Below are 17,916 nucleotides of genomic sequence, written 5' to 3' on the forward strand. Positions count from 1 at the left end.
AATGTCATATGATGTCAAGGTGGAGTTTGCTGGGTTTTTTGTGTAATGTCTTGTTGGTTTCTTCCTTTGCTTTGTAGCAAAACCAAAAGACAAAGGATCTCATGGAAGACTTGGAAGTAGCCATTTTAAAAACATGCCAGTGCATGAATGAACTTAAAAGAGAGGTAAGTGCAGCTTAAGCAAGATAAGGTGAATAAAGGTTTGAATTTCATACTTTTCATAATGAGGTTGTAAAATAGGATCCTGTACCCAAGAAGACTGTTGCCTGCTAATAGACAAGAGTAACCAAATCAGAATTAGGTCATGGATCTAGCTACATTATCTTTGTCCTTACTGATTAGAAATCTGTTGGCTGCATAGGTTCACTGCTAACCCAAAAAAGTGGTTTTGGAAGCAAGTACTGTGTATGTAATCATTATTTTAAATGTAATGGCAAACTTCCCTTGGGGATGCATACATCACTGTTTGCAAATACATTTTCTTCTATTGTGTGCCTAAATTCATAAATTACATTTGCAGTTTATTTGTATTTAACTTTTCCTATTGATTTCCTTAGCAGAAGTATGTTATGACAGTGCCTTATACTCAGGGTTTTTTTCTCAGCAGTTGTCAGCTGTGTGTGTGTCTGTAGTAAATCATTGTTCTTTTCCTAAGTGCAAGTATGCTGAGGTCAGCTTGCATACACACGTGGAATGGCTGCCTCAGTTGGTCCATGGCATGGACTGCACTTGCTGCTCAGGGTCTTCACCCTTCCTAGTGAGGACAGCATTGCTGCCTTGTCTGTTCCACAGAGGCAAAGCAAATACAGAATCTGATTTCTGGCAGCTTCCTAAATATTTGCACATGATTCAGCTATCTTTTCAACTGCTTCAAATTGCTGTTCTTTTAAGCAGAGGGAGAAATGAAGATTAAGAACAGTGAGTTTCAACACAGAGCAGTGCAAAGATGTTGGAGAAGTGTAGTGAACTTGCTTAGGCTGAGCTGTCAGCTGCTGTAACTGGAAAATCTTGACTGCTGAAAAAAATCATGCTCCCCTTTTTACCATAGGCAGAATAAGAAATTTTGTCTTCTGGACTGTAGTTCCTGCAGCTGTTCTGAAGATTTGAACAGTGCTTTCAATCTGTTTCACTTCAGTTGCACTTCTGCTGTCAGGCAGAGTGTTTGGCTCCAGAAAGTGAAGGATAGATAATTTTTGCACTTTGATTAGGTGCTGGTTTGTAATTTGGTCACCATTATGGAGGAAATAGGCAGCAGAGCTTTTCCAAAGTGGCCTTCACTTTGGAATGGGAGCACTTCACAGTGCTATGAGATTATCCTTTTTGAATAACATTGTTCCCAGGTGCTGCATGAGGTGGAAGAGTTCCCAGTCAAATTAGGATGTGACTATTTAATTGCATAGATCATAAAGCAACAGGTGGCTGTAATATGTTGTGTGAAAGAAAGGATTCATGCTCTTAGAAGTAAGTTCAGGGAATTTTGTTGTTTTTGTTGTTCTTTGTGTAGTGATTGAATTGATCCCAGCGTGGCCGTGCTTCTGTACATGGCTGAAGGGTCTCCTGTGGGTCTGACTTGGGGTGCCACAGTGTATCAGTCAGGATTTCTACTGGTTAAATTCAAATACTGTGACTATAATTAAAATGTTTTTGAGAGCCTGAGTGGCTGAGAACAAAAGACAGCCTTGTTAAAGTAGTTAACTCTGTCTTTTTATGGAAGAAATAAAAGTTGTATTCCTTTCTTGAGATGATTTTACCGCTAATGATCAGAGACAGCATTAAGTAGAAGTATATTTCTATTTTGGGTCAGGATGAAAAGAATCTCTAATGAAAAGGTGATCTCTATGTATTTTACATATAAATGAGAATTGCCAGTTCCTACTCCAGCATTACAAGCCTTTCAGATATCCTTTCTTCAGAGTTGACTTCATTTCTGGGATTAGTGATTTGTGCTAATTTTTAATGCCATATGAGCAATGTTATACAAATAGTTTATAACAGGTTGTCATAGCTCGTTTTTCCCCCTCTAAAATAAACAATTGCAGCAGGTTTTGAGGCAGCAATTGAGTTGTCTTGTCCTTTGTGAAATTAAAAAACAAAGAAGAAGAACCTAATTCTAGATGCACAGGAATACTGCCAGAGGAAGGGGGTAAAAATGGAATCCAGTGAATTAAAATCCCCAACATACCATTCTAGTAAAAACTCTTCTGTATGGAGTGAGTTCCAAGCTCATCACATTCATAAGAGCTGGAAAAATACTTCCTCTTGAACACCAAGTTTGTTCTGTACTCAGTCTAGCCTAGCAAAGTGAGTGCAGTATTACAAGACTCACAGTAGTCCTATGAGCATATTCTGCTGTTTCTAAAGAGGTTGCTGTTTTGGTTTTAGCAATGTCCTTAAGGTAACCTAGTTACTAGAACTAGCAGCAGCTGTCATTGATTCTGTTTTCAACCAGGGTCCTTCACAGGACAGTGTCTGAGTGTGTGTCTGGATTTAGAGATGTGTTTGAATGAGAAGCTTCTCCTTGCTTGCTGGGAGTGTAGGGAGATTGAGACTCCTTCAAGACCCATCTCCTTGTAGAAAAGGTGCTTTGTACTTCCCTAAGTCTCTGTCACAAGCTGATTATATTCAAGCTTTTCTTTGCATCACTGATAATTTTAATTTCTAATATGTTATAAATTCAGTTTTGTGTGGCTTCAGTCTGATTTACACAGTCAATGTGTGTTCTTTAGGAGAAGTGGGATGGCCATTGTGCTTTCCTTCTGCTGAACTTGGTGACCCACAGATTCATGCACCTGGTTCTTCCTCAGCTGTAACATCATCAGAAGGCAGTGGTGTGATAACTTCATGGCATCAGTTTACCCAGCTGCTCTTTTGTTTCTCTCCATATTTGGTTGTGAAGTTGTTTTTTCTTGTTTGTGGGGAGAGTTTTTTGGCTTTTTGGTTTTATTTTTTTTTATTGCAATGGATTTTATATTTGAATAGTAATTGAAGAACTAAAACGCCACATAATAAGCCAGCTGTATATGAGCTTTCATACCAGTGAAGTTTTTGCTTCTTCACAAGTTAATCTGTCTCTTAAGCTTGTTTGACTTGGTACTGGATAAACTTTTTTTTTCTATTTCATGGTTTATCTCTTCTTTTAATGCTATTCAAGGTCCACAGTGCAGCAACATCTCTGGCAGCAGATCTTCTGAAATACCATACAGATCATATGGTTCTCAAAGCATTAAAAATCACAGGAGTAGAAGGAAATCTTGAAGCTGTAGCAGAATATACTTGCAAGCTATCAGAGCAGAAAGAACAGCTTGTTGAGGTGAGTTCACCCCTGCTTTCATTGTATAGAAAACCTAGAAAATGAGTGGCTGGATTTGCATCAATCTGTGTTCTTTAGGAGGGCTTTGGTCTGTGTTTTTTCAGTTTTATTTTATTTTCCTAGTATGCTGTTGAATTTTGGATTGTTCTTGTCAGGGTCTGAGCCAGATACGTCACTGTGGCATGCAAGTGTTGTAGAAGGGATTTACACTTGTGCCCAATTCTCCTCATGGATCTAGACTCAATCTGTATGTAGACATTTGGCCTAAAATATTAAGGAAAAAAGTAAGTTTCTAGGTCCAAGAGGAAATTATCACCCCTTTCTTTCAAGCACTAGGCATCCAGCAATAGCTGAATCCTAGTATAAAGGAATGCTGGAGATACACAATTAAATTTCTTAGTGCAGTGAGTTTTGATTTTTTTGAAGATTAGTTAAGAGGGCCACTGAAAATCTTCCTCCTTTGTGACAAGCAGTGTGTGGAGGGGATGTCAGCCGCGTGTATTTTGTTGCTGTCTCTCACAGATGAGCAGAGGCACCTGTGCCAGCAGGAGACATACAAATATAGATCACTTTGATCTGAAATATGGTGATGCCAGCAGCTGTACTTGCTTCATATCCAATACTCATTTCTAAAAATTATGCTATACAGGGCTTGAGGATTCCTCCCAGAAATATGAATATGCAGAAGCAACACCCTTGAACTTCCAGGACTGGCAAAACAATGCTTTGAATTTTTAATTTCAACTTTAATATCTTCTTGATCTGTGGCTATTTTGTGTTCTAGTGAGACATCAATTTTTTTTTTCAGGCATAACCAGAAGGTTAAATAGTGTTGTGTGTGAGACCTTGCAGCATGTCCTGATGATGTGCAATAAGTTTCATACATGCTGTCTCTGACTTACAAATTCCTTTTGATCTGAAAACTTCCATGTTCCTTTCAAGCCAAAGTTCACTCTTAATCTTCCTAAAAAAAAAGCTGAAGGATAAAGTATTACTTCCCTAAACTAATTTGGCACTGATTTGCTCAAAGATAATTTAGTCCATTGGATGATGATGAAAACCTAAATTTTCCACGTGGTTGCTTATTGCTGAATAAGCCTGTTCTTATTTATTCTACAGTTTTTCCGAGTTCTGTATTTGTGTTCACCTTCAGTTTTATTCAGACATAAATATGTGAAATTGGTTTTGTTTTACTTTAGTTATTAAGACTTTCCTTTCTGTTAATGGTTTTCCACACCTTTCAAGTCAGGATTTAGCCCCATTTTTATTAATAATTCTCCCTGAGTAGCACCCAGCTGTGCAGTCCCCAGTAAATATTTGATAGGGCAATCAATAACTTTGTGTTTGTTTGTACACCTTATTTTTGTATGTACACCTTTTCTCACTATTAATAGATGCACATTTTTTACAATTCTTTTAATTTTTTAAAAATAATTCAGATGTGTCGCTTACTGAGGCATGTTTCTGGAACTGAGCCCCTTGAGATAACTTGCATACATGCAGAGGATACCTTTCAGGTCACTGGCCCACAGGTATGTTCAGCTTTTAACTGGCTTCTTCTACTACACATAAATCAATAAAAATTCCTTGTGTGAATTTTTAGGAGACCTAATGTTTACCTGTTCAAAGCATTGATTTCTAAGAAGGAATTTTGTTCTGTGCTGGGTGGGAGCTAAAAGAATGCACAAGGAGGGTCATCCAGCCTGCAATTGTCAGATGAATACGCTACGAAGACGCAATAGTAGCAGTTTAATTCTGTGTTTTGCCTGGGGAGGCATTTGTGAATTCATGTGGAACACTATGTACTAGGACTTACAGGAACAAATGCTTTGTTCTTTGTCCAGATAATTTCTGCTGCAGAAACTCTGGCATTACATCCATCTAGCAAGATTGCAAAAGAAAATCTTGAGGTGTTCTGCGAGGCCTGGGAGTCTCAACTGAGTGACATGTCTCTGTTGCTAAGAGAAATCAATGATGTGTTTGAAGGAAGAAGAGGTAAGAAGGCTGTGTAGAAATAGAAAAATGTAACTTCAAATCTAAGAATTTTAAGTGTGATGTAGCAAATTCTGTTTTCTTAAGAGTGGAGTGCAGTAAACAGTTCTACATCCTGTGGGATCTAGGTAGTAATACACAAATATGTTGGGTTTGTATAGATATCAAATCAGGCTGCTTATTGGATTTTTTCAAAATAAAGCAACCAAATATTTAAAGGCCTGATTTACTATATGATTAAGCTAGTAAGATTAGCTATGTTTAATTTTCTGCACTGGGATTAGTTCTAGCAAATCAAATGGAGTTGTTGAAAGGACACAAAAGTGTTTGACACAGCTCTTTGCCAGCAGTGTCCAAATACAAGGGGTGGTAGGGCTTTCACCCACCCCTTGTTTTGTCTTAGACATATTATCAATTCATGACAGTCGAGATACAACTTGAATTGTGACATGTTTACTTAATGTCCTGTATTTGTAGAAAATACATATATACATATACGTTCTATACTGTCAGCTTGCCTTGTATTCACTTCATAATGTAGTGAATGTAGTTATTTGATTTTTAAACTGCTGTCCTTTCTCCTGGATGGAATTTCTGACGACTCTACACAATCTTGGGATATTTTCTCTGGTTGGTAAGTTTATTGGTATTTGTACAACATGTAGAAGAAAAGCTTGGAATCTTAAGGAAAAAAAATTCTGTGTCTACTTTTAGCATAGGGTAATTTTCCTTTAAAATGGAAGACATTTTGGTTTTTATTTTTATACCACATAATTTTCTTTCAGATTATTTCTTTAGTGTAGCCTGTCACACTTCTTATAGCTATGTCTTTGTTTCAGTCTTTAGGGTATAATTGCATACAGATAGAATGTAATATATAATAATACTGAATGTCTTGTATTTTTAAGAAAATTGCTCAGGTTCGAAAGCTTAGATTTAGCTAAATATGGGCACTTAATTTTTTGTATCTAAGATACAGAAAATGTAAATCCTTATTCAGGTTAGATGACACTTTATCGATGATACAATACTTCATCTTGCTGTTGAGACCTCTTTTCATTTTCAGATTTGATTTTGTAGTTTGAATTTCTGTTCTTGATTATTTGTGTAAGCAGTTCTTTACTGCCAGTATTTTGAGCACAGTAGCAACCAATCACGGGGTGTAACATCTTAAATTGTTGTTGCTGGTTGGTGAATGAGTGTGTGCCTGAGCCTCAAGACTTGTAAAAAGAAAACATATGTTGAAATTCTGAGTGAGTTTACAATAATTGTGTGTACTTCAGGTTATTGGCAGTTTGAGACTTCTGAGAAAAACATGATTGTTATCCCAGCTGTTCTTCCACCTTATTCTGAAATACCACATAAAAATGTGCAGAGAGCCTGTTTATGGGCCTTTTAACTTTCAGCAGATTTTTTGTTTGTTTGTTTTGGGAGCCAGGGTCAAATTCACTTTCCTTAAAGAGAATATTTTGTAACATGAAGCTCAAATTATGCTATTGTAAATTTGTTAGAATAACATGAAACTCAAATTATGCTATTGTAAATTTGTTAGAATAAATTTGGAATCTTTAGGAATTTGGAATCTACTGATCATGCGGTATCTGATTTTATTCATATTCATACAATGGTCTAGCGAGGTTGAATGATAACCTTTTTATATATTTATATCTATCTTTCTGTGTCTGTGTGTGTGTGCATACACACATATATATAGATATTACTGTATTTAAAAATGATAGGATGAGAATCATGCAGCCACAGCAAAGCATATCCTTGGCTCTCCAAACAAATTGTTCTTGATGTCAGATGCCCAGCCTCCTCTGTAGTTAATAACTTTCTCTTGGGGCTGCTGATGGCAGATAACACATTTTCCATAAGTGGTATTTTCCACTTTATTTAAAGCATCATTTCACAAGGGCAGCCCAGTGTCCTTGCTTCCAGGAGGGAAAGGAGAATGGGTAGGTGTTGCTGAGCAGGTTGGAGGCCATCATGAGTGATGCAGTGAAGACTTCTCATTTGGCATAACCACCCAAGTGTGTTCTTGTTAGTGGCTCTCATTTCCTTAGTCTTTCTTTCAGCATAAAGTGTTCTGATCCCACCACTGGTAAGATACTGAGCATTGCCTGTGTTCTCTCTGTGGCCTCGGGTGTGTTAAATATTGTATTGTCAAAACACTGTTAAGAAATCTCTATTTCCCTTGTCATATGGCCCAGACTTTCCTCTGAATCTGGATTGTTTCATAGGTGCCACCAATTACGTCCTTAGAAGTAATTAGATCTCTTATATCCACCTGTCTTCCACAGAGTTTTCCTCTGTTTTGTGGGCTAATCTGGTTTTGTTTGTTTGTTTTCTCTTGTTGGACTTCAGAGTGACTCTTATCATTAAAAAAAAAAAGGGATGGAAAAAAAATCTCACCTGAGCACCCCCACCTTTTGTCTACCAGAAAATATTCTGAAATTACTTTCCCACTTCCAACATTTTTCTTCTCCAAGAAAACACACCTGGTGATCCAGTATATAAATGAAACTAACGTATTTACTTGCTAAAAGGTTATAGGAGTGGCATTCACAAAACTTTTGCCTCCAAACACAATGGAGTTGTCACAATATTTTATAAGGCTTTATTCTTCTTGTAATTCATTATACTTGTCTTAATGTTGAGGTTGGTAAAAGTGTCTTTATTTTACAGACTAAAATGTATCAAGTGCTTTATTCATAGTAAAATTGTGACTGTATGTAAGAAGAGATAGAATTACAGTATATTTTTTTTTCTCCTCAGTTTAAAATCTTGTATTTTTGTACTATCAATTTAAATGTTTGGCTTTGTTAGAGAGTTCAGAATACAGCTTAAAATGCAAAAATTGAATGGTGAATAAATGTGCTGGACACATCAAATAAAAGAAGCATTTTTCGGATTACACTAGATTCACATTGTTTATACTCATTTCTTTATTTTCTCGAGCAATTGCATAGCTCCTTTATCCAGTGGGATTTTTTTTCATAACATAAAATGAGGCATTTCTCATGCTGAGATCCCAAATGCACATGGGAGGAGCTGGATTTAACTTGAAAGTGAAGCAATATTTTACTCAATTTTAATGAAATTATACCAGAACATGCCCAAATTGAAAAGGGCTTCTCCAGGGTAGCAGGATTCACAGGCACGATGGGGTGGGGAAGGTTGGTGAGCGCAGCACAGCCCAGTAACCTTCATATGTTTTTGGGAAATATTCCTGTGCTGTGCAGAATTCTACAGCTAGGTAGAGTTGTCCTTCTTTGCTGAATCCTAAACCACTTTTTAATGCAGTGGTGAGGAGGCCTGTTCTCCACAGTGTTGGTGTGTCCAGGCTGGGATGAGGAGGGTGACAGGCTCCTTGAGAGGATAACCCTTCTCCCCTGCCAGGCATGGGAAGTTTGATTCTGCCCACAGAGAGATTGTTTAGTTCATTTACATTTGGTGCTTAACTCTGAGGCTCTTGCACTTTGAGATGAACCACCTGACAAAAGTACCTTTCATCAAACCAAGTTGCTGGATGTCAGCCAAGCTCTTTTTTCTGATGTTTTGCTTTGAACATGGTGGAGAGGAATGTAAATAAATGATCTTCTGGTTTGCTTCCTTGTAACTGGGCTTACAAGGCAGCAAAGAAGTGAGAGAATGGTTTCTGAAGATAACATACTTCTCTGCTCTCCTCTTTTGTTTTGCCCACTTGATTTGAGAGGAGTTGAATGACCATGAGATTTCTGAAGGACTGTAGGTGATGAATAGGTGATACAGATCCGAATTAGGAGGCTCAGATTCCAGGAAGAAGAGTGAAGCAGGCATGCTGCCATACTCTCAGAGAAGAAGTGACGTCAAAAGTGGGAGTTGAAAGTTGAAATAGGAGTATTATGGAGGGAAAACCAGGACTGGAACTAGTAGAAAGCAGAACATTGGAAGACAGAGAATGAAATAATGAAAATTAATTTTAAGTGAAAAAAAATTAAAAAGGAAAAACATGTTTAAGAAAACACATTGGGAAAAACACAGGCAGAGTAAAATAAAAAGAAGACCATCATGTGGTGAAAAAAGCCTCTTGAAATAATAGCAAAGATCTGACACAGAAACTAAGGAAATTAAATACCTAAAAAATTATGTATGTATATTCTGTTAATGGAATCAAATAAAAGTTCTCTGATTACACTGATGGAATTAAGTATTTTCTGATTAAGTAGGATTTTCTCTGACCTGAGTTGATCTGCTCCTTTGAAAGGTCTTGGTTTCTGTGGGTCCAGTGAAGTGTGGTTTTTGTGTGTGTATTTTGTGATCCTTAGAGGTTTTGACAATGTTCAAGAAATAAGTAGTTAGATCTTTCTTCTTTTTGAATATGGTGAGCAATGAAACCCTGCTAAGGTAAATAATGAGAATTAGTAGAAGAGCAAAGGCAATTTTTATTTTCTTCTGTTTGCCACCACTTTCCATTTGGTTTCCATTAATTCTGAATGCCTGCCTTGTGTGTGCAAGTACTGTGTCATTGCAGTGAGCATTTTTATTCCATTTGTTATGTCAAAGCTTTCTGTGTTTGAACTTTTTAACAAGACACAACATGTTTTTACATAGCTCCAAGGAGATCTTTTATGCTGCAGCATTTAAAATTGCAAGTTCACTTTTGTTCTTGGTATGTCTTACATGCCCTTTAGCTGATGTTTTGATGTATAGGATGTTGTAAATGACTTCTCGTAATTTGTATTGGTCTTTAGGGGGGAAGTCTTGCTTGGATACATGTTAGGGCAATTAATATCCGAATAACACTGCATTCTGAAAAAAAAATTGGTTATGCATCTTGTGCCCTGTTAGCTCGTTTATCTTCTGCAAAACTGCACAGGGGAAGGAAAAAGTGATCTTAGGAAGGAAAGTTCCATTTTTCCTATTTTTCAAGAGGGTTGAAGGACACTTGTTGGCGTCCTAAAATTGTAGGAGTCAGTTGCCTAGATACAGAGATTTTGATCTTCCTGTTGTGTCAGGAGATAAAGGGCATGCTTTCAAAAAATCCTGAATGCACAAAAGAACTGTCTTCTGAGGACTCAGAATGGAACTTCTCTAGGAGGTGATGCAAGAGGAGGAATTAGCAATTGTAGCAACTGAATCTATTGTAATGAATGCTAGTCTTTGTAGACTATTGTATCTCTGGTAATTGAAACTCTAATCTTAGGCTGTTAGCCCAGGCAGTGTTTCTTCTTGAAAATAAAGTCTTATCAACTTTTAGGTGACACCCAAAAAGGATTTTTTTCTTTCTTAATTTTTTTTGCTCAGACTTGGATTATTGTAGGCTCCTGGCAGTACAAGAAACAATTCAATAAGTGTGTAAAATGCTGTAGAACTTCCTTCTTCATAAAATACAGCACACATGGGATACGTATAGTACAACATGAGAGTTTTATTTGCGTTACTTAGGAAAACCTGCCTATGTGTTTCTCACTAGTGGCACTGTCTACTGCAAATTTCAGACCATTCATCCCATGCCAAGAAAAGCCATACATGGAGCTGCAAATTTATGTTCTGTATTTTGCAACAAAATGAGTGTATGTAGCTAGTGAGTCATGGAGAGAGTTGCTTTACTTTCCTTGTGAAATGCATGCAGGAGACTAGAAATCTTACTGAGAGAAATGTTCAGAGAAACTTCCTTAATTGCCAGTTGCTAAAATCAAGAGTACAGAGCTCTTGGCCTGTCTCTGAAAGCATGAGACAGAGGACCTTCTGCAGTATTCAGAGAGGAGGAATTACAGGTAAGTAATTTGCTTGTATAATACTGCAGTTTTAGGAAGGATGAAGTAAGGCATTTGATCCCACTGATTAAAATCTATATATAAATTTTGGTATAAACCTGTGTGTTCTTCATAGGAGAGAAGCGTGTCTACCTATCACTGCCCAGACCAGGGGTAAGTTGCTTTTGGGTTTTTTGTGGTTTCTTTGTTTCTGCTGTTCTCTGATTTCTTTCCTTGTCACAACCAAATGGGGACCTAACAATATCTTGGTAACACGCATCCTGACTGGATGGCTGACAGTAAAATATCAAAGTTTGTCAATTTATTAAGTGAATAATAAACAGGCTGAAGACAAATGTAACTAGTTATGTTATGTGCTTTAATCACTTTGATTATACATAAACTTTAATTCCTGCTCAATAATTTTTTACCACATAATCTACTTTCATGCTGTATAATTAAAAAGTACATTGTTATTATTAAAACAGTAGGAATATGCTGCAATATACTGAAAATTAAAACAAAAATAAATCATACTACCAAGACTTAACATTAGTTAACCTATTTGTAACAAGGGTTCATTTTCGAGCCTGTTGTAGCCTTTTTAAATAATGAGTTCTTGTTTCCTTCCTTGATCTTAAGTGTTTAATGTAGAGAAAAAAGGTACACCAAATACCCAGTTTTTAGGTATGAGGTAATTTAATATGGTTAGCTGATTATACTTGATATTACACTGTTTCTGAGACCATGTTTGTTAGGAAGCCTCCTAAATCTTGATAGTGTCATGCAATCAGTCATTTGATTCACCTGCTGTAAATTGAATCTTTCCATGAGTAGGAAAAAGGGAAAGAATGGTCTCAAAAGGTACAGTAAGCTCTACCTTGTTTCTTTCTCTCCTTGCTTTTTTTCCTTAACCTGTAGAGAAATTTGGGGTTGAAATGGTCCTCTCTCTCCATGTCTTCTGTTGTGCAATTTTAGAGGTTCAAACACAACACAACTTCTGACTCTTAATGAAAAGATAAAAGCTTTATAAATCCAAGATTTGTTTTAAAAGTTTTATAAAGCCAATCTGTGGATTTAAATTGTTAGGCTGCATGAGCATGGGTGAATTTCACAGTTATGGAACTAAATACTGAAACTTTGGATAGGGTTTCTGTCCCTGACCAGTTTGACTAAGACACATAGCTTTTGGATGTCATAATTTAGAGATTAAATGTTTGAAGTCAGAGTCCCATTGATTAAAATGTTTTTTAAAATATTCAATAAAATTTTGTGATCAGCATTTAAACAGTTCTGCTTGCATTGTTTGAATGGTTTCTGCCTTCTTTTTGGGTTTTGCAAGATACTTAACATTGTGGGGAGTTACAAATGCACAGTTTGAAAGTAGACAGGAAATACAGATGGCATCCACAGGACACCAGAGTTTCTTCACAGAGTGATTTCTTTGCCTAGCTGGTGCTCTGAGCTTTGGAATTGCCTCTGTTCCTGGTGCTGTTCCTCTCAGCAGAGCCTCTCCTCCCCCTCTGCCACCACAGATCTGCTGTGCCTGGCTGACGCCCACGCTGTCCCTGCGCAGAGGCCACACTGTTCCTGCCAATCTAATTAGATCACATATTTTGTTACATCTGTTTAATTGCCACTCTACTGTTTGCTGTTAATGAGTGACACCCTAGACCATGCTGTAGATGAGGACCAGAGCAGCAGTGATGATTCATGTGTGTACTTAATGCATATTTTTTCTCTATAGTTTAAAGTGTTGAATCATGTTTTAAAAGCAGAATAACGTATCTACTAATCTGACTTTTAATAACAGTACTATTAAAATAATGCAAGGGAATACTAGAGTGGAGAAAACTGCAAAAACATTCTGAGCTTCCTTTAGTTATTTGTGAATTGAAAACCTTATTTGCTGTAAACAGTGCTGGTTTTCTTGAATACCCTTCCATGACTCTGCAGCTTAAATATTTGCCATACCTTCTAGACCAAAATTCGTGTTTACAAAGAAACCTGGTTTGGTTTTGTCTTCCTTTCTTCTTTTAAGACACTGCCTTGAAAACAGTATTTCTGAAATTGCATTTCTAACATGCAGTATAGTCAAATCACAATTAGGAGTACAGTCCTTTATGCTAAATGTTTCGATATGAGATCAGCATTTCTAATACATAGGCAGAATTGCAGTGTCTAATCTGGGTAGTCATTTATAAGATTCAGAATATTTAAACATTTTTGGATGGAAAAGAGAAATGGCAGAAAGTTAAACTGTGCACTAAATTGCACTAGGAACTTCAGTATGAATACTTTTGCTCATATTCTTGAAGTGAGAAATGGAAATGGGACTAGAATCTCATTTCTGATGCTGTTCACAATGAACAGTCTTGTTTCCTGGTTTGTTGTTTTTTTTTCCTGCACGCATTACTGAACCTAATTTGCCCAAGTACTCCCACGAATGAATAGCAGCAGGTTTTCGTCATAGTTTTTCAGAATCTCAGACAAGGCTCTCAGCTGAGCACTGGGATTATCCAGCTTCCTCCTGTGCCTCACACCTCTCCAGGTTATGACACCAATTTTGTGCTACTCCTCTGCAGTCCAGTGGTTTCTGAATGTGGACTGTGCCTCCCACGTCTGATGATTTTGCTGTCTTTGCACAGTGACAGCACCAGCACATGAAATTAAAGCCAAGAACAGCAAATAATTACGAAATAAATTATGAATTACTGCCTAAGTGTGTCATGCAGCTGGCAAGCCCTGCCTTACCAGGTAGTCTGCTCACATCAGTACCACTAATTATGGGCTAATATTTGGCTTGCAGCCAGACTTATATTTCAGATTGTTCATGACTTAAAAAAAAAGAAGGAAACCCATGAAAAGATCAGTGTCAGTATTTGCTTACAGCTGCTTCTCCAGAGTGACACAGAATAATGGGCTGCCTCCTCACAGCAGCATTCATATGGGTTGTAGCCTATGTCAGCTTGCTATTAGCCAAATCAGCATCCCTGTTATATCAGTACCATCAGTGATAGAAAAATCAGTGCAGGAGTACTTGCTTAGGACTTTTAGTCCTGAGTATTATTGAGGATTTACAGGGTAAAGGGAAGAGACTGTACTGCATCAGGAAGTGGAGCCTGAGAACTGTAGATGAGGTCTTTTCCTTGCAATTTCAGGGCATCTGCACCTGCCATTTCAGGACAGACAGATCAGCACAGGTTCTCAGTTTCTGCTGAGAAGTTTGTTTGAACCTCTGGAACTCTCCTGCAAAGTCTTTTTCTGAATATAGAGCTGCCTCTTTAAGATTTGCAAGTAAAATTATTACCAATTCCTTTTATTTAAAAATATTATTTTTTGTTTGAAACAGAAGCATAATGCAAATCTGAAAGCATTAAAGCCAGTCAAACTAGATTCTGAGGTAAGATGGCATCATTTTAGTAAAAAAACTCCTTTCATCTTTTTATCTTGTCTGAACAATGTGTTTTTAAGTGCCATAAATATGCTTGCCATTTACAGGAACAGGCGAAAATTGCAAAGCTTGGATTAGAATTGCATCTGCTCACATCTGATGTGGATTCTGAGACAGAGAAATGGGAGGACCAGGAGAATGAGATTGTGCAGCATGGACAAGGCATGTCAAGTATGGCCTACTCCATGTATTTATTTACCAGGTAATTTGAGTACACATGGCAAATTTTGGTGGGAAAAAGAGCATTAACAGTGTTTATAAGAAAGAACAAATTTTCATTTTCAGAGCATAATAATTGGGACTGTTTTAGAAAGGAACTTGATTCTGTCTGTAGACTTTATAAACTTTTGTAAATTTCTGAACTGTTTAAAAAAACCCTAATTTTAAACACCACTTTATTTTTAAAGGGCTTAACATCTGTTTCGTTGGAGGGCATCTATTTAAATGTCTCTTGGGTACGGAAAACATTTTAAGAATCATGTTCATAAATACTTTGAAAATTAAGGAAATTAAAGCACAAGTATATACCTGTAGATGAGATAGAACTGTAGATGAGAATTACTGATCCTTGTACTGAAAAGTGTTTATCTGAAACTTGCCTGTGCAATGTCAGCTTTCTTACTTGAAGAATTTACGTTTGCTTGGGGTTTTTTCACCAGAGCTGAGATTTCTTTTTTGTTAGTCCAATAATACTCATTATGCCAGAGATGTGGATTTCTAGTCTTGTTCAGCTTATGAGAACTGAGCCATTGTTAATTCCCCAATAGTGCTGTAGCTACTGAGGTGTTTGTATAATATATTTAAGTCAGTTCTTGTAGGTAGTTTTGTCTAGTATCTTCTAAAAGATTGATATTTACAGTTCACTGGTGTGAACTGTAAGATGTTCAGTGGTGAGACTATTTTTTGTAAGTAGTAGGCAATATAATCTGCAGTCTGTAAATGGCATATCTTCTGCTTTTGTTATTTCTCACAGAGGAGAAGGACTTCTGAAAACTACTCAAGATTTATTTCATCAGGCAGAGGTAATGTATTTTTAACAAAATAGGACATAGACACTCTGAGTGAAGCCAAACAGGAACTTCAGTGTCTGATTCCTTACACATAAGTACAGTGTACCATGAATTGACTGGCAGTTGTAGACTTTGAGCAGCCTAACTCTGATACATATTCTGAAAGTGAGCTTCCAGTGTTCCAGTAATAGCTTCAGACAGGATCATTACACTGATAGATTCCAGCTAGGAGGAGGGATAGCAAACTGGCATTATGGCAAATAGAGTGGACTTCAGCACATCTGTAATATTTGTTGTGTCACGCAGCTCAGTCCCTGGTAGTGTTAACAGATACTAAATCCTAGTCTGAGCAGCAGGATTTTCATGGGAAAGAAAAAAGATGTAAAAACTTGCACAGTGCAAACAGAAGGGCCCAAATGAAGGGATGTGGAATGCTCTTTCCAGAATGCATACCTGTGTGTAACAGACTTGTTACCTTTGAAAGGACAATAAACAAAGAGGCCAGGTGTCATCACAAAACTTTTGTGAGCTGCCACGTGCAAAAAATAATTGGAAATTGGGGGTTTTGTTATATGTAAAGGGACAGCCTTTAAACTCCGCTTATCTGTGAGGATGGCAGTTTGCTGTGTAGTTGTTATTTCAGAAGTCACTGCAAACTGCTGACTTGTGTATTGTAGATGTATACAATTATTACAAGTATTTCCTGCTACCTTTTTACTTAAAAGCACACTATGGAACCAGGAGGGAAAGAGCCTTACCTTCTGTTGTGATTCATTTTGTTACATGCTTTCTCCTCCTTTCAGATTTTTGCCACAGAGGGCACAAAGCTTGCCTCAGCTCTTCATGCTCTTTCTGATCAGGTGATGTATCTTAATCACATCAGTGATACTGCTTAGAAGTTGCTTGTGCTGTCTTCTCCCTTAACTTGATGCTGGAGTCTTTAACACAGAGTTATTTTGTCTTCCTGGACAACATACCAGGTACGTGATGATGACAAGCCTTTGCTTCTGTTGGAGGCTGAAAAACTCATCACTATGTGCAAGCAGCTCCAGGCAACAGCTAAAGCTTCTGCTCAGGGTAAAAGTGCTACATTTACAAAGGTACAGTAAAAAACTATATATATTTCTCAAAGTAACACTTAACTTGTTTTGAAATAAAGTAATTTACTAATTTATGCTCCAGTTAAAATATGGAATTAGGTTGCAGTAGTACTGTAATCCACTAGAATGCCATTCAGATAAACAGGAACTGTAATTAGGTGTACCTCAGTATGGACTTCAGGGATCAAAATTTTAATGAAGGTAATATGTATTTCTGCCACTGTAATAATTACTGTTATTACTGTTACTGATGCTTAACATAAATGTAGCAAATTCCAAACCCCAACTCCACTACTGAAACACATTTGATTCTCAGTAGGCAGCATCTACCCTGGACTGCTCAGGTTTTTCTCTGATATTCATATTTGCTATAAATAACTACATAGACAGTGAAAGTTTCATCACTGTTAACACAAGAAGGAGATCTGCAAAGATCAGAGGGGATCAGTATCCCTGAGCCAGCAGCAATCAATTTGAGCAAGACCATTTCCATGCAGCTGGATGTTTGTTTGCACATGGCTGTGGAAAAGGTTTTTCAGTTTTACAGCAGGTGTGAAACTGGCTGAAGCATGCAAGACACTCAGAACCAAACTGAGCACCTTGGGGCTACTGCATGGTTTGTTTTACACCCTCTGAATTAAATGGGAACTCCAGTCTGTTTATACAGTGATGTACCAGTACCTAGCAGTAACAAGTTCTCAGATTAATGTCTGAGGGCTCAGACTTGTGACCCGAGTGTTAAGATTTAAGATAACTTTTAGTGTAACATCGAACTGAGGCTTAAATGATGCTTGGCTCTCTAAATCATGCTGGCAAAAGGAAAAGCATGAAGAATTTTGATGATTCATGCTTAGATCTTAAGAGCTCCTTTCCAAGAGACTTCTGTTACTGTTTAATATAATATTCTTAGTAGTTCATCCTCTTGGGATGTGTCTGCTCAAGTTGTGCTTAACAGAAGGGATGCTCTTGTTTTACATGTACTATACAGAGAAGTTTAAAAAAAGTAGGCAAACCCATTTGATTAGGAGATATTTTAACAGGAAAAGTATTACTTAACCCAGTTCAAAACAGATCATCTCATGCCAAAAACAACTGCCTAACACAAGTATTGAGTAATAGGTATTACTCATTAATTGTCTTGTTTAGGTTGATGCATGCATTCTGAAAACAAGGAATGTGATGACTCTGCTATGTCAACTTCTTCCACTTTGCTGCAAATTACTGGGAAAGGTGAGTACTAGCTTAATCTGCACTATTTTAAAACTTCTGAGGTTTGCTTGCTTGGGTTGGTTGGTTGTTTTTAAGAAATC

The 17,916-nt window shown here is 37.2% G+C and overlaps 1 protein-coding gene across 2 annotated transcripts in view; it reads left to right on the forward strand.

Annotated features, from left to right (window-relative positions):
• Positions 1-17,916, forward strand: part of CTNNAL1 (catenin alpha like 1) — a 64,426-nt gene that overhangs the window by 38,289 nt on the left and 8,221 nt on the right. For both annotated transcript variants that reach the window (XM_005482929.4, XM_074546998.1), the window contains 11 exons: positions 78-164; positions 3,151-3,309; positions 4,749-4,841; positions 5,154-5,304; positions 11,179-11,216; positions 14,395-14,445; positions 14,544-14,698; positions 15,470-15,518; positions 16,310-16,366; positions 16,487-16,606; positions 17,753-17,836. In XM_005482929.4, coding sequence (XP_005482986.2) covers positions 78-164; positions 3,151-3,309; positions 4,749-4,841; positions 5,154-5,304; positions 11,179-11,216; positions 14,395-14,445; positions 14,544-14,698; positions 15,470-15,518; positions 16,310-16,366; positions 16,487-16,606; positions 17,753-17,836 — 1,044 coding nt within the window. The remainder of the gene's footprint in view (positions 1-77; positions 165-3,150; positions 3,310-4,748; positions 4,842-5,153; positions 5,305-11,178; positions 11,217-14,394; positions 14,446-14,543; positions 14,699-15,469; positions 15,519-16,309; positions 16,367-16,486; positions 16,607-17,752; positions 17,837-17,916) is intronic.

The sequence above is a fragment of the Zonotrichia albicollis genome, chromosome 1, assembly GCF_047830755.1.
Source record: "Zonotrichia albicollis isolate bZonAlb1 chromosome 1, bZonAlb1.hap1, whole genome shotgun sequence".
Lineage (NCBI taxonomy): Eukaryota > Metazoa > Chordata > Aves > Passeriformes > Passerellidae > Zonotrichia > Zonotrichia albicollis.